General features: G+C 29.9%; 1 protein-coding gene across 2 annotated transcripts in view; it reads left to right on the top strand.

The window, feature by feature from the left end:
• The window catches only part of Miga (mitoguardin), an 85,466-nt gene that overhangs the window by 31,639 nt on the left and 38,004 nt on the right, over positions 1 to 15,823 (top strand). For both annotated transcript variants that reach the window (XM_035371364.2, XM_035371359.2), the window contains exons 6-9: positions 5,221 to 5,445; positions 12,203 to 12,324; positions 13,741 to 13,813; positions 15,025 to 15,111. In XM_035371364.2, the coding sequence (XP_035227255.2) occupies positions 5,221 to 5,445; positions 12,203 to 12,324; positions 13,741 to 13,813; positions 15,025 to 15,111 (507 nt within the window). The remainder of the gene's footprint in view (positions 1 to 5,220; positions 5,446 to 12,202; positions 12,325 to 13,740; positions 13,814 to 15,024; positions 15,112 to 15,823) is intronic.

Below are 15,823 nucleotides of genomic sequence, written 5' to 3'. Positions count from 1 at the left end.
ACAAAATTTCTCCCGAAATAGGAAAGATAATAGCAGAGAAGAGATGTCAAGTATCAGGACGTAAATGTTAAATTTTTCTTGTTCTTTTCTATATAAATATATATATATGTTTATTATTGTATCGTTCAAAATAAATCTACGTTTCTATGAATATTGATTTTTTTTTTTTTTTTTTTTTTTTTTTTTTTTTTGCGGCCCGCCTAAAGTTAAACCTTGTTTGTTTGGCCGAAGTGTACCTATGAGTTTGACATCCCTGCTTTAGATCATAATTGTTCTTTATTTCATAAATTACAATTTCATATTTTTAATTTTATAATTTCTGCATGTTATCTTACCAGATTTAAACTGATGATCTATAATCCGGAAAAATAGATAATCCGGAATCGCCGAAGTCCCGATGAGTCCAAATTAACGACTTTTGACTGTATAAGTAATTAAAAATATGCAAAAATTCTTCTGATGACCTCTTTTGAACAACATAATATTTCTGCAACTAAGTAGCACATATTTAGTTCACTCATGGTATTTGTGGCTATGAACAGAATGTCATCAAGATTTTTAAACTACTTTCTGATAAGCTATGGATTTCAAATTTTGTAAACATGTTGATTGTGACATGTGATTTTGAAACATGTGACTTATTTTACTATATTGTATTATCAATATAATACAATATAGTAAAATAAGTTTTATAAAATTCCATTAAAATTTTTTTTTTAATTTAATGTTGACATGATTTTTGCACATATGTTCATTTGCAAGACAAACTACAAAAGTCAAAATTTTAACGTTTGCAAATATTCTTTTAATTTAAATTTGTGTGATATTTTTAACGTAACTTCTAATTTCTGGGTGAAAAGTCAGAAAATGTTTTCTATTATTTGAGGTATTTATTTGAAGTAAAAAGAATATTATTCATTAATTTATTTGGAAGTAAAAAAAAAAAATATTATTCATTTTTGAAAAATGATTTTTCAATTGAAAATTTTCATTGAAAATGTGTTATTAAGACTGAGAAGATAAAAATTTTTAAAAAGTTTTATAACATAAGCTTTTATTCAAAACTTATAAAATTCTTAATAAGCCAAAGGCAAAAAATAATTTATGGCATATTTTAATGGGAACTCGAGATGAATTAATCTTCTTTACAATATTCATGTGTAATTTATATCAAGAATTATAAAAGTGCAAACACTTAATTAAGTGTGGGAAAGGCAAAAAATATTTTAAATAAAATAATTTTTGCAAAATGACAGCAAATGTCATAAGTGAGTATCAGTAGTTATATAAGTAATTAAAAATATGCGAAAATTCTTCTGATGACCTCTGTCGAACAACATGATATTTCTGCAAATAAGTAGCACATATTTAGTTCACTCATGGTATTTGTGGCTATGAACAGAATGTCGTCAAAGATTTTTAAACTACTTTCTGTTAATAACAAAATCAAACAAATTAAATAACAAAATCAAACAGTCAATTGCCAATGTAAAAAGTATATCAAAGGTGTCACACTTTTTTATTATTCATGATATAAATTTGTAAAGAATATTATTTAATCTCTTATTCCTATTAATCTATATAATAAATTACGGTACTTGGGATCGGATTAAAAAATGTGTGTATGTATGCATGTACGGATGTGTGTGTTCCTGTATGCTCGTATATATACATACGAACGTATATATGTGTTTACACATATATACACAGGCACATGCACATGACATTAATACATACATTCCTGAATCCCTTCCGATAACAGTACAATAGCTAAATTACTTTTCTTTTTTAATTAATTAATCATTTGAGTTATAAATAAAAGCTTATTCTATATATTTTTATTTTTTTTTTTTTTTTTTTTTTTTTTTTTAATTTCTCAAACAGTGTCTGAAATAAAAATTCTTATTTCCTCTTCTATTAACTTTCTAAGTGGTAACAAATTTCTTGTTTCTTTAGACCCAGTGTAAGGTCGCCGTTTTCATAAAACATCAAGAAGAGTTCTTGATCGTAAAACTTCCCGTGCAATTGAGGATCATTCATTACCTATTGTCATCAGAGTTGGAGGGATGCTTGTCCCCTTAGCCATTTAGGGATGAAAGTAAGACAAAAATCTGGACTATCCATTCTTGAAATTTCTTTTAAATCTAACATAAACACGGGACAGTCCGTTTTCAAGGGGATATTTAAAATGACAATATTACGGGACAAACCATTAAGCAGCTTGCATAAAAGAACGAGATAATCTGGGTCAAACCATTAAAGGGTTAAGGAACTCACACTGCAGAGGTTAAATTCACTGAGTAGTAAACTCAATAGCACATCACTAAGAAAATTAATCTTGAAATATTTCTTACTTACAGGCTCTTATTTATAATATACAGTCAAAAGTCGTTAATTCGGACATCTATAATCCAGACCTCAAAGCTACAAACTTTCTGCGCATGCATTTCCTTGACGCATGCGCATATGCGTGTGTGCATGCGCATAATACTTTTACGCGTGCGTGTTTATTGTATAACGGATGGTATAAGCTAAAATTATCTAATTATCTATTTCAGTTAATGTTGCAGATTGTGTTGTTCCTTAATCTTCGAATTGGATCCGGCTTATTAATTTTTGCAGACTGTTAGAACAATTTTATAAAAGTAAGCTTGAACTTTTGATTATGTCAAATAGAATTACCGATGCTGGAGCTCCCAAAGGATCTACAAAGCGAAAGTGTTTCGATATCCATCAAACAAAAAGTGGAATTGCTGCAAAAAATGGATAAAGGCATATCCTTTGTCTCTCTAACCATTCCGAAATCTGTTTATAAATTTCACGCTGCTCTGCGGCAGGGGGGGGGGACACCGCGGCGCGCTATGAATTTTAACTTGATCTATCAGCATTATCCATATCTTCAGGGCAGATGTTTTTATTTTATTTGGCTTATAATTCCTTACCAAATGTAGTATTTCATATCGATGTACTGCATCTTTGATATGATTTAAATCAAATTCCTCATCATTATAATTTGCTTCCGATAGTGAAGAAAGTGACACAGAGGTTATTGAAAACGAAAAAAATTTTGATTGACAAATTAGTCGGTATTCTGAACACAGCAGTTATAGGACTTGAACAGCGGAACTTTGTAACTGAACAAAAAATTTTGTCTGTTTATAGAATTAAAGAGAAAGTATTATCACATAAAACGAAGCAACTTAAACAACTTACATTGAAAGAAATGTTTAATAAAGTAAACAAATAAATATTAAGCTTTTTTTTTTTTTTTTTTTTGGTAAATTTTGATACCCTTTAGATCATAATTGTTCTTTGTTTCATAAATTACGGTTTCATATTTTTAATTTTGTAGTTTCTGCGTGCCATCTTACCAGATTTAAACTGATGATCTATAATCCGAAAAAATCGATAATCCGGAATTGCTGAAGTCCCGCCGAGTCCGGATTAACGACTTTTGACTGTAGTTAGAAGAGATGGCATTGCCCAGAATATTCTAGAAAATATGGCTACATATTGTGATTGCATCATGTGATGGCAGTATTACGGCTAGGGAAAAGGCAATATACCATTGGAAAGTCATATCTGGAAGCTGTAGAACTATACGTAGCAGTACTGTTATGGATTTTGTATATAAATAGATGGTTTTAGAGTAATTATATATGAAATTGTTCTATTTTTCTTTGTAAAGTAACATGAAAAGCCAAGAGAGATAAGCTGTGCCTGAAAGTAAAAATACAAGAGCAAGTCTGTTTAACATTGAGAAAATAGGTATCTCTGTAATTTGGTGAGATATTGCCAAGCTGGCAATGGGTTTGAGAACTAAAGTTTGGCGAGAAATCACCAAACTTGGTATTGGATTGGTGATGCAGAGACAGGACATTTAGGCCCTGTCTTTGTATCACTGTAGTAAGTATTGTAAATGAATAAATGTAATTTATTATTATATTAGCTGTAACCATAATTCAACCCTCATATTACCTTCCAGTAATTTCAAGAAGCAGAAAGTGCTAGAAATATCTCGGCAGCCGGTGAAAATTATATAAGGCTGGTGAGAGCATCTCCTCTCAGTTGTTGTTAGCTATTAGTTTAATGTGAATTCCGAGAACTATCTCTGGTTTAGGTTCACTCTTTAGCTGCGCTTTGCATTGCATTGTATTTAACCTTCATGGTAGTTTGAAGTGTAACTACTGATTGTACTCTGTGATATTGTAAAGATTTCTATGACTGTCTTTGTAAAAAGTTGCAAATAATAAGTAAATTTGATAAAATTTTGAGTAAATACAATACGCGTGTAACAATACTAAACTCAAATTGCTCTAGTTTCGAATACATCTAGAATCCTTAATAATGTTTCCAATATCAGTGCCACTGCGATACCTTTTAAGAAGTTTGCCTATCTGGATATTTTTCAGATAGGCAATAATTTTCTCTGCTTTGCCTCAGTTGACAGCAAAAAATAATGCATTAAAATAATTTCTGTATTGTGTTACAGGCTCACAATGATTCTGTCTTACAATCATTCATGTTGCCTGCTACTTATTCAGTGCTATTTTTGCTTAAAAATTTAAGCTTGGGCTCATAACTCTTATTTGAAATTTAAAAAAAAAAAATGAAATTTAAAATTTAAAATGCTATTAATCTTCTCTTTCTTGCAGTGTATGAAAATGTTTTGCATTTTATATATGTAACTGTATTTCTAACTCATCCTGTAATACCTGTAGTAATGCATGTAGTAGTTGATAACATTATATTTTTAAGTCATTTTAGCTTCCAGAACAAAGTAATGTTTGGTTTTTAGGATAATATTTACACAAAGCATGGCTGTTTGTTTATTTTTATGACAAAAAAATATTTTGGGATTTCTCTCCAGCCCAATGTAGCTAACTAATTGAAAGCATCTGATATTTTTTTTATCAACATTTAATTGTAAAGTTAATAAATTATGTGTTCCTTCTGAATCCCTGTACTTTTGTCATTTAATTTTCTTATTTAAATTAGAACAATATAAATGAGAATACTCTGTATACATGCAAACTAAATTAAATAATAATAATAATAATAAGTAAAATGTATTCTGATTCTTTACCCCCTTCCCCCCAAAAATTATTTAAGATTTAAGAAATTTAACAAAATGTGAAGTTTTTATTAAGCTTATAAGATTTCTGTTTTAGTTATATAGCTTTTATAGTTAAGTAATGAAACTTTTATTTTTTAATATAGGATGCTGAAGAAGGAAAGTTTACTCATATGTTAGAAAAAATATTAGAGAAAGCTTATAAATTGCAAGAATCCTGTAGTCATTTGTTCCTAGATTCAAATTCTGTCCTTTTTAAATCTGAATCTCAGTCTGTTATATCATCTCGGCATGAAAGAGTTACAGAATCTGAAAGAAAAACAATGACAAGTATGTCATCTGTAGAGAGTTTTGTTTCAGCTCAAGCAGAAGTTAGTAACTTTTCTTATAATATTTTTGGATCTAGTTTTTTTTTTTTTTTTTTTTTTTTTTTTTTTTTTTTTTTTTAATTATTATTATTATTATTAAACCTGCTGTATGGAGTGATCAGATAGCTTCCATTTTAGTACTACAATTGTGTGATATGAGGATCAGTCAGTGTAAAGACTGTGATTGTGTAGTAGGATTAATAAGTTGTAAAGTTTACATTTAGTTTTCTAACAAGTTATTTTATATTAATCATCTTTCTTATCCCCTCACTTTCATTTTCCTGCCAGAATGTAAATTTCTAGCATGCGTGATATTCAAATGAGATAGCAAGAAGAGACTACATAAAGGAAGGTTTTTAAGGTTAGAATCAGAGCATGTTCTGCCTGCCTGAAGGCCACACTGCTAATTTGTTTCTCTTGCTAGCATTCTATGGTGTTGCATTATTCTCACAATTAGGCTTGTTATACTGAACTTAGGTCAGAGCCAGCTTAGGTGTTACTAGCCATTAGGCTAACTTACTTGTCTTGGTGTTAGTTCTTCCATTATCTTTGATTTTAACTTATAATTGTTGGCTTCTGTAAGCACAAGTGATACCATCTGTTAAATTTTATCTTAGTCAAGTGAAAGTGTCCTTTACACCCTTTCCTTGTCTCTGTGGTACTTAAAAGATAATGATAATTTGTAACTTTATTTGTGTGTATTTGTAACTGTGTAATGATAATTTGTAACTGTATAATGATAATTTGTAACTGTATAATGATAATTTGTAACTGTATATGTCTTAAGAGTTCTCGTGCATTTGATATTGCCAAAGAACACGAGACTCTGTGATGGTTTATTATGCTGTGAATTCTTTATAGTATGCATATAGATGACCTTATTGCTACTGAATGCATCTAGTATGTGGCTATCCTTTTCCTACGATGGTCATTAACCAGTTCTGTGGCTGTCTTAAATTTATCGTAGTGACATGTTTTGGCAATTTTTAAAGACGTTATCTTGCTAGGTTCCTTAATCATATTGCTATTAACAGTAGGATGCTTCTAAACTGCATTCTTTTTGTTTGCATTTTTTTCACCTTTAACCCTTTCAGAGGCGGTGGTTTCGCCTTGAAAACGCATTTTCAACATTTTTTTTAATTTAGAAATTTTTTTTTTTTTTTTTTTTTTTTACCCCCTCAAAATTGTTGCTAAAATTAAATTACTACTTAAAGCTGATAACAGATAGCAGCACCAAATCTTTCTGGGCATCCATTAATTGATACGAATCATTCAAAAATAGCTTCTTTTCCACACTATTCTTTTTGACCCATTTTAAAAACAAAAAACCCAAAAATTTTTAATTTTTTCACAATATATTTTATAAGCAGGCATCAATGAGTAATGAAATGTCCTTAGTTCACAAAAAAAAAATAATGGAACCCTTTTAATTTTGAATGTTTTCATTGCGGTTTCAGTATGAAACCACCGCCCCTCTGAGACATTAAAGAAAGGATCAGATGACACAGTTGTGTTTATTGCTTTCGGATCACTGCTGTAAACAGTTGCACCATATCTTCATTTGAGTGGCTTCAAAGATGAGGATTTATGGAGCTTTTGAGAGAGGAAAAACATTTCTTATTTTTTACAGAGACACAAAGCACACTGAAAAACACTCACAGTTGCGTTTTTATTATGCTTCTCTTAGTGGTCGCTTTTCTCATGCTTCTAGTTCATAGTAAAATAATTGTATGCATCTTAATTTATTTTATTTTTACATATAATTTTCTTAGTTTTTAACATAATTTTTAAAAATATTTCATAGTGTTATGTAAGTAATTTAGTGCATTATTAATTACTTTTTGTCTCATACTTTTTTGTTTCCTGTTTTAAATTTTTTATTTATAATTAAAAATGTGTTTTTATGCAAATATTACTTTCTTCATTAGTTGTTCAGTAATTTACTAGTATAATCTGCAATTTGGGTTACGTTCAGATACTTTTCAGCAAAGTAAAGATAAATAAGCAAATGTTTAGTCTTAAATGCTCTAGACGGGTGCTGGTTTCAAGGCGAAACCGGTCCCCTTTCCATAAAGAGGGGCAAAAAAATTTTTTTAAACTCATTTATGTTAAAAGTTCTTGGAAGGATGATGATTCCAGTCAGTTGATGATATCAAGTTACATTAGACATTTTCTTACACCAAACAGCTGACTTATCCGAAAAGAGCATCTTAAATCTGCTTGATACATGGGCAAGTAAATATTTTGTAGCAGTTTCTTCAAAAAATTTGCAAACCGCTTTTGTCCTACATCCCTTGAAAAGAAACTTTTTGATTACCATAGTAAATTTTCTTTTAATAATGCATAAATTTTTATTAGTGTATTATTTGTATTTTCCATTCTACAACAAATTTCTAGAATATTATTCCACAATGAATAAAAATTTTGATGATTTTTTTTATATCTCTGAGGAGATACTCTAAAAACTATACATGTTGCCATTGCAATTCTGCCTATGTGTTGGAAGAGGATAATTCTTAAAATAACTTACGAAGAAACATATATCAGGTTAGATTTCGATCATAGTTGTATGATAAAAAATTTGTAGGATTTTTTATCACATAATTAATTGTATTAATTGGAGGTTTTGATGGATCTCATAGAGAAAATCTAAATTTGTTTTATTTCTTAAGAGGCAGGAATTATTCTAAATTGTTGATTTGTAAATCTTAATGTTTTATATCTACAACAATACCTCCCATAGTTCAGCTTTCATCAGTCCAGATTTACTATCGTATAGCTTGAAAATTTTGAAATAAACTAAATTTTAATTGAGCAAAATAAAATAAAATTACAAAAAACTGGTACATAAAAAAAATGTTTGCTGTTTAAATTAGCTTTTTCATTCATGCAGTCCAGTCTCTTTTGTGCAGTTTTTAAAGCCAAATGATACAATAACTGTTTCATTTTTTTTTTTTAATGGAATTCCTTACTTCATATACAGGGTGAATCTGAACAAGTGTACAAGACTTTAGGGAGTGATAGAAGGCAGCTATATGAGCACTATTCGTCATAGAATGTATAGTTGTAATGCAAACGGCGAGCCGCCAGGTGGAATTGTAAATGATATAAAAAAGTGTCAGTCCTCACAGCCAACAGAATTTTTTTTACTATGGATTGCTGAGAGGATGACTGGTTATATGAACCATGAAATTTCCAGGGTGATGGTTTGTCAAGGTGGTCCCATAGCCTGGCCACTAAGATTACCAGATTTGGACTTTTTTCTGTGGGGTCATATGAAGAGCTTAATCTATGAGTGCCCCACTGAAAGAAATATGGATCTAGTCCCCGCGATTGGCATTGTTGCCTGCAGTGCTTGAGAAATGCCTGGTGTCTTCGCAGATGTGCATCAGTCCCTATCCCCACAGATGTGATGCTTGTGTGACATCTGGCAGAATGTCTTTTGAGCAATTTCTTTGAGAATGTACATTGATTACATTCATGTTAAAAAGTGCTTTCTGAAGTATCTCCTCTCATTCTTGAGTTGATTCTTTAAATGTGACTGTGGAAAACTACCTTTTAACTTCTCACTGCTTGCATTCCAGCCATACATCCTGTGATGAATATTGCTCGTATAGCTGTCTTCTATCATTCCCTAAAATTTTGTCCACTTGTTCAGATTCACCCATATATGTGCTCTGGCTATTCATTTTTAGCTCCAAACTTGTTGCTGGAGGAGATGAAGAGAACACTGGGACATGCTTCTGCTTTGAGTTTTTATCTCAGTTTGACAACCTCACTTACAGTTCTTAGGTCTGAAACTGAAGCATTTGAAAGATGCTCTGATTGCAGTTCAGTGCAATTACAATGGCGTTCCTTAATATGTAAGCTACATAGCATGCATAATTAATAGATATATATTAATCGTTAGCAATTTCTACAATTTACCGTGAGTTGGTGTTATGACCACTCAAAACATTTGTAATTAAAAAAACGAGAGACAAAGGCCAATCATGCAACATATGATATTAATGACTTGTGCATTTGTAAGGATAGAATAAAGTACCTTGTCGTTGGTTGTGTATCTCTGTCCTGGTTAATAACTAAAAAAAAAAATTAAAAATACACGTAATGTATATAAATGTAAGAGGAAAATTCTAAGGCCAACAATTTCAGAAGTGGAATGTCAGTGTCAATCTACCATGACTGATTGTCATTGAAGGTCTGATGCAAAAACGAAAATGGTAAATGTTTTGTTTTTACTCCATTGTAAAGTTATTAAACATATCAATGAAGCCATTAAAGATATGCATGAAAGCTTGTAAACCTATATTTGAAAGCTATTAAAATATTAATAATAAGTATTAAATGATAAAACATCTATAAAAAGGTAACTTAAAGATGTCTTTTCTTGGCAAGGGATGCAGAAGCGATCTAATTGAACTTGTGACGGAAATTGTGGGAACGATCCCACCAGACGCCTTTGTGATTACAATTACAAACATCCTCACTAACAGTAAAAATTATGACGAACTATTTGTAAAACAAGGTTTTGAAAGAATTATCAAAGAAAGACTTAAGAAAGAAGATGAAAGAAAATTACCAGAAAGGAAATCTGAGAAATTTGCAAGAGAAAGAAGATTTAGGCTGCCAGAAGAACTTGTATATTTAGCCCACATGATGAATGAAGATAAATGCCAGCATATGTCATCTTATTCAGAAACCAAGCACTGAGAAATACAGTATCAAATGCCAAGGAAAAGTTAGATTACTCAAGTTGAGAGTAAAGAAAGAGTACTTAAAAATATTACCTCATTAATGCTGAAAGAAGTGAAACAGCGGATGGCAAATAAGCTGAAGGAGTACTATGACGAAAGAAAATATTGAACTATGACTTTTGAACCAGATGATATAGTGGTTGTTCATCAAAACCAACAGCAGAACCTACAAAAACTCAGCCAAACTACAGAGGACCCTTGATTGTGACAGAAGTCCTCCCCAATGATACTTACAGAGTGACCCAACTGGAGGGAAAAGAACATGGTAGACTGTATGCCACAACAGCCCATGTAAGTCAACTGAAGTCTTGCCATGTTAATAATCTAAATGAGTTGGATGAAGGGGAACCAGGTAACTCGGATATTACAACAGGTAACAAAAAACAATATTAACAACTGATGCATTTGTAAGGATAGAATAAAGTATCTTGTTGATGGTTATGCATTTGATATGTAATGCCTCAGGTCATCTGAATGATCTTTGTGATTTGAATAAAAGTGTTTAAATAACTTCCACCAAATGCAATGCCATTGATCCAACCAATAGATCAGGGTTTCACTGCAGCATTTGCATCTAGTTATTTGCAGTACAATTTTACATAAGCCCTTTAAACTACAACATAAAAAATCTAGATAAAACATGACATGATTTAACTGTAGCAGTATCAGGACAGTATGAAAACACGTCATGCTACATTATACAAATCATTTCATAGGTGTGGACTTTCACTATGAACATAGTGAAAATTGGACAGCAAGTTAACTCTACTGAATCAAAGACTAAACTATGTAATGAAACATTTACTAAAATAGATGACAAGGACCTTGTGAAGAACAGGATGACAACTTAGACAATGCCGGCTATGTTGAAGTACCTGTATGAGAAAGCATAGTTGAAAAAATATAAAAAATAATTTGTATGTTTGAAACTTTGCCCAATCCTGTTATTGAAAGTAGCTTAAAGTTTTGTGAACAATAAGCAGTGAAATTTATTGCTCCAAAGAAATGTATGAAGAGAAAAAGTCAAAGAAGAAAAAGATGCAGTTATCAATATTGCAAATTTCAAAGAATAAAAAAGAATTACGAAAAAAAGGCATTCTTTAAAATTATTTCTACGAATTTAATATATCAATAACATTTTATTTATAGAGAAAAAGGAATAAAAATAATGGAATTATTTAATAAAAATTTAAAAATTAAATTACTTTTTTATATGTTTAGTTTCTGAATTAGAACTATGTCAAACAAATTTGGAATATTAACAGAACCAGTTAGTTAACTAGTGAGGTATTGCTGTATACATATAGAACTTTATTATGTGAGGTATTGCTGTATAAATACAGAACTTTGGATTTCATTTATTTTACAATAGCATGTTATGAAATTTTTTCAAGTACCTTTGTAACAAATAGTATATATGCTGTATTGTAAGAAGAAATTTAGGTGGAAACATCTGTATCAGCATCTTCCACGGTTAATTTTTTATTCCCTAATTTATGATATTTTGAAATTTCAGGATTTTACTGTTAAAATAGAATACATTTTTTTCCCTTTTAAATTATCCCCTTTATTGGGAGTGAGTTCTTTTAAAAAAAATTCATTTCCTACCAGTTATTTAATTAAATTATTTGCATTCAAACACCACTATTATTATTAATTTTTAAAAGAGTATATTTATCTATGTCTTGCTTCCTCATTTATCATGGGAAGGCAAGCAAACAGGAAAAAGTTAGTGATAAACAGCAGAGTTGGAATCAGATTTATTGTGGATAATTAAAATATCAAGAAAAGCAGTTGTTTAATTCTGTTTCAAATGTGAATTGAATACCTGGATCACTCTAACCCAGATCAAATAAAATCTAAATTACGTTAAAGACTTAACTTCTCTCTGGATTCAGTTTATAGTTCCATATTGGAATGAATCTATAACATTTTACTGGATTAACCCTAAAAATAACTATAACTTTTGTTACAGTCATCTGATTAAAGGTTTATCTTTTCAGATTGCTGATTTGGATGAATTTGATGAATTTGCTGAATTAAATATTGATTTGAAAGAACTAGCTTTATATCAAACTGCTTTAAAAAAATATGAAGAAGGAGCCATTCCTATTAGGTTGCTAAGGTATTATTTATCATTTGTTTGCTTTAAGTAATTAGTTCTTATTTTTTATTGCAAGTAGGTGAAAATGATACTGTTCATATGGATTTTTTTTTTCTCTTGTTATTCTGAAGTCAACAAAAAATATAATATTTGAACAGTATGATACACTGTTTTATATATGTATGAGGAGCTGAATTACTTATTATAAATTGCATCATAAAGTATATATTCATTCCTTAATTTTTGTTATATGCCATATTCTTATGACCATTTTCTTTTCAAAAAGTGATCTGATCAGTATGTAATCCCTATGATTTGCAAGCAAGCTGACAGTTTGAAGCCAAACCCTTTCTTGTACTGAAGCATGGATATCTTGATTAGAAATAATTAGCATCTATTTAAAATCAGGGAGAAACATCTCAGCATAAATACTGCTGGATATTTGCTGTTTTGAGTGTCATGTGAAGTGTGGTGTTACCATAAAGGAAGAAAATCCCATGGGACAACTTTTTTCAGATATCAGGCTTTTGTTGGTTTTGCATAGTATCTGTAGGGTTGCTCAGTATTATATGGTTTTAGCAGTGTGACCATGGCCCAGCCATTCCAGAAACCATGATCTGCTGCCATTAAGAACTGTTGTTCTGTGTTCATGACAGATGTTGCCACTGCATATTCATCTGCTTGGTTCCTGAACAAAAATTGATCGCACCAGGTTTCAGTACCTCCAATGATTTCAGACAGAAATGCCAGTCCCTTCTTGCAGGAATGAATGAGGTTTTGTTAGACTATCCCTATCTGTGTGGACTTTTGTTGTTCAGTTAGGTCTGTAACACCTGTTAAATACATACTATCTACCTACACATTTGTTGGACATTGACATAAACATTCACTGAGAATTAATAGATTGTGAAATAGCACATTTCTTTTTTCTTTTATGACCGCAGTGTGTATTTAATCTGGTCTCGGGAGTTATGTTTTGTTCCAAAACTCTGCACGCCATTTAAATAATTAATGCATTTCCTGAAGTTATTCTTGTAAACTCTGCATGCGCTGAAAAATTTCCACTATTTGCAAGTCTTCCTTACATAGAAAGGTAATCACAACCTTGAGCAATCTTTAATATATCTATGACACACTGCAGTTAGAAATTCTTTACCATTATTAAATGTAATGTTAATAAACCATGAAGCATGTTTCTGCTTATCTCATCGTGTACATTGCTGTCATCTTCTATTCAAGCAGCACAATGTTTAGTCTATGATTTTCTGGTACTGAACTACCCTTATATATATAAAATTTATCTAGATTGATTTTACATTATTAAAACTGATTTTATTATGTAACATTTTAAAATTTACAACTGATATATTTTTGTGTTTCATGAAATATTATTTTAATATCTAGTATTTATGAAGTTTGCTTTGTGCTATATAATAGGACAGAAATGCTGAAATGTCAAACAAATATGGAATACATAGCAAAAGTTCATTGTATACGAGTTGCATTTCAGGTATTATTTTTTAAATATTTAAAGAATGCATATTTTTTCTAGCATCACATTTTGTATTCTGTTCATTATTTAAAAAAATGTATTAAGCTCTAATATGCATAATTTTATTAACAAACACTGTACTTTAAAAGAATAGCTATTCCATGACTAAGGTAAAATAAAATATTTAATTATCTGAATTATGCTGAATGACGGAGTGTGATATATGGCATATGATGAATAGTTTCAAGTAATGGTTTTAGGTATCAATATTTACTTAAACGCACATTCTTTTCTTCAAAATTATGTAAATTTATTTTACATGATGACTCAAAAAGAAATTATGGATTAATAACTTATTTTAATGATTTTTATTTTGGAAGAGTTCTATTTATTTAGGAGAAATATGTGAAGTTTAAGTTACTATAAATGTTTCAGCAAAATACTGATTTTAAGTGTAACTAATCTGCAGAAAACTATTAGGTTACGTCATTTATGATTCAGTAAAATATTCATTTTCATTATATAGCAAGATTAATAAAGTCTGAGTCTGAGTTTATTAATTCCTTTTACAAATATTTTTTTAATATTTTAATTAATCTGCATAAATGTATGTATGTTTCTCGCATTGTGATAAAACCATGGTATCTAGTACCATCAAATTTTAAATGATGTAATCCTACTACAAATAATGGGCATCTGGAAGCCCAAATTTGAAATTTGTTTTATTATCGATTTCATATTTTGTAAAACTTATATATGTAAAACTACTTATATATGTAAAACTTATATAACGAATTTTTGATTAACAAACTTTAAGGATTTCAAAGTAAGCAATGGCAGTGTTGTACAGAAAAAAACATTTTTATCTCCAGTGTCTGAGACTGTGTATCGGAAATTCTAAAGATATGCTCAACTTAAAATTATTTTGCGATATTGCTCTTGAACTCAATTTTATGGTTTAAATGCAAAGAAAATCATATTTATTAAATAAAAAATTACTTTTATTTAATAAAATTTTCAAAAAAATTCCCCTTTTGACATAATTTAAAATCTGAAACCTTTGAGATTTTCTTTTTTTTAATTACCCCCCTAAGGAGTGCTTTTGGAAAAAAAAAGAACTTTTATATATATATCTATTAGATATTTCATTCATTAGGTGTTGCATTCAGATGTATTTAATTACAGTAGAAATTATTTAATGTAAATTTGGCTTGTTTATTTTATTTTAGTTGCTGTTTCAACAGAATGAAGTTCGTTCATGGTTTGTAGCTGTTGGAAATAAAATACTAACTGGTTTAATGCTTCGGGGTGAAAAAGTAAATATCCTCAGTTTTTATAGTTTTTCTAATAATTATTCATCAAAACATAAATTTTCAAAACTTAAATTCATCAAAACTTAATAGTTTACTCATTTGCCACTTACAATTTAATAGCTTAATTAATATTTAAAAAAATGTTGTCTTCAGTAGATAATATTTACTAGTAAAAAATTTATACAAAGTGGTGTATAAAAAGTGACAGGCTCTGACAAAGTGGTGTATAATTTTCAACATTCTGCATAAACTTTGCACTGTAGCATTATGAAATAATTTCAGTAAATTTTTATACTTCTTAGTATGAAAGGTAACTTTTTAATTTGGGGGATCTTCATTAAAATTGATGAAGGATAAAATGCATTGTATCTTTTCAAAAACAAAGTAAATATTATATTTACTATTTTGTGTTTTCTTAACTGGAACATCATCTGCAAACATTCGTTTCTCAATGCAATACGAGAGTTGCTATATTGATTTTATTGTTTTTCAAAATATTCTCCAAGAAGGTCAATACACTTTTGCATGCATTTGAACTAATTTTCAAAACACTTATTCCACTCTGATTGAGGAAACTCCAAAAGATGCGTTTTGAATGCATCAACAGCTTCTTCAGGTATGGCAGATCACTGACCACATAATTTATTTTTGATGTGCAGGGGAAAAAAAATGTCATTGGGTGCCAAATTAGTAGTGGATGACTTATCAATTCAAT

Source organism: Stegodyphus dumicola, chromosome 1 (genome assembly GCF_044657685.1).
Source record: "Stegodyphus dumicola isolate Sdum_Otavi_A_Nest chromosome 1, ASM4465768v1".
Classification (NCBI taxonomy): Eukaryota; Metazoa; Arthropoda; class Arachnida; order Araneae; family Eresidae; genus Stegodyphus; species Stegodyphus dumicola.
The sequence above is the reverse complement of the archived record's forward strand: the minus strand, read 5'-3'. Positions and strand labels throughout refer to the sequence as shown.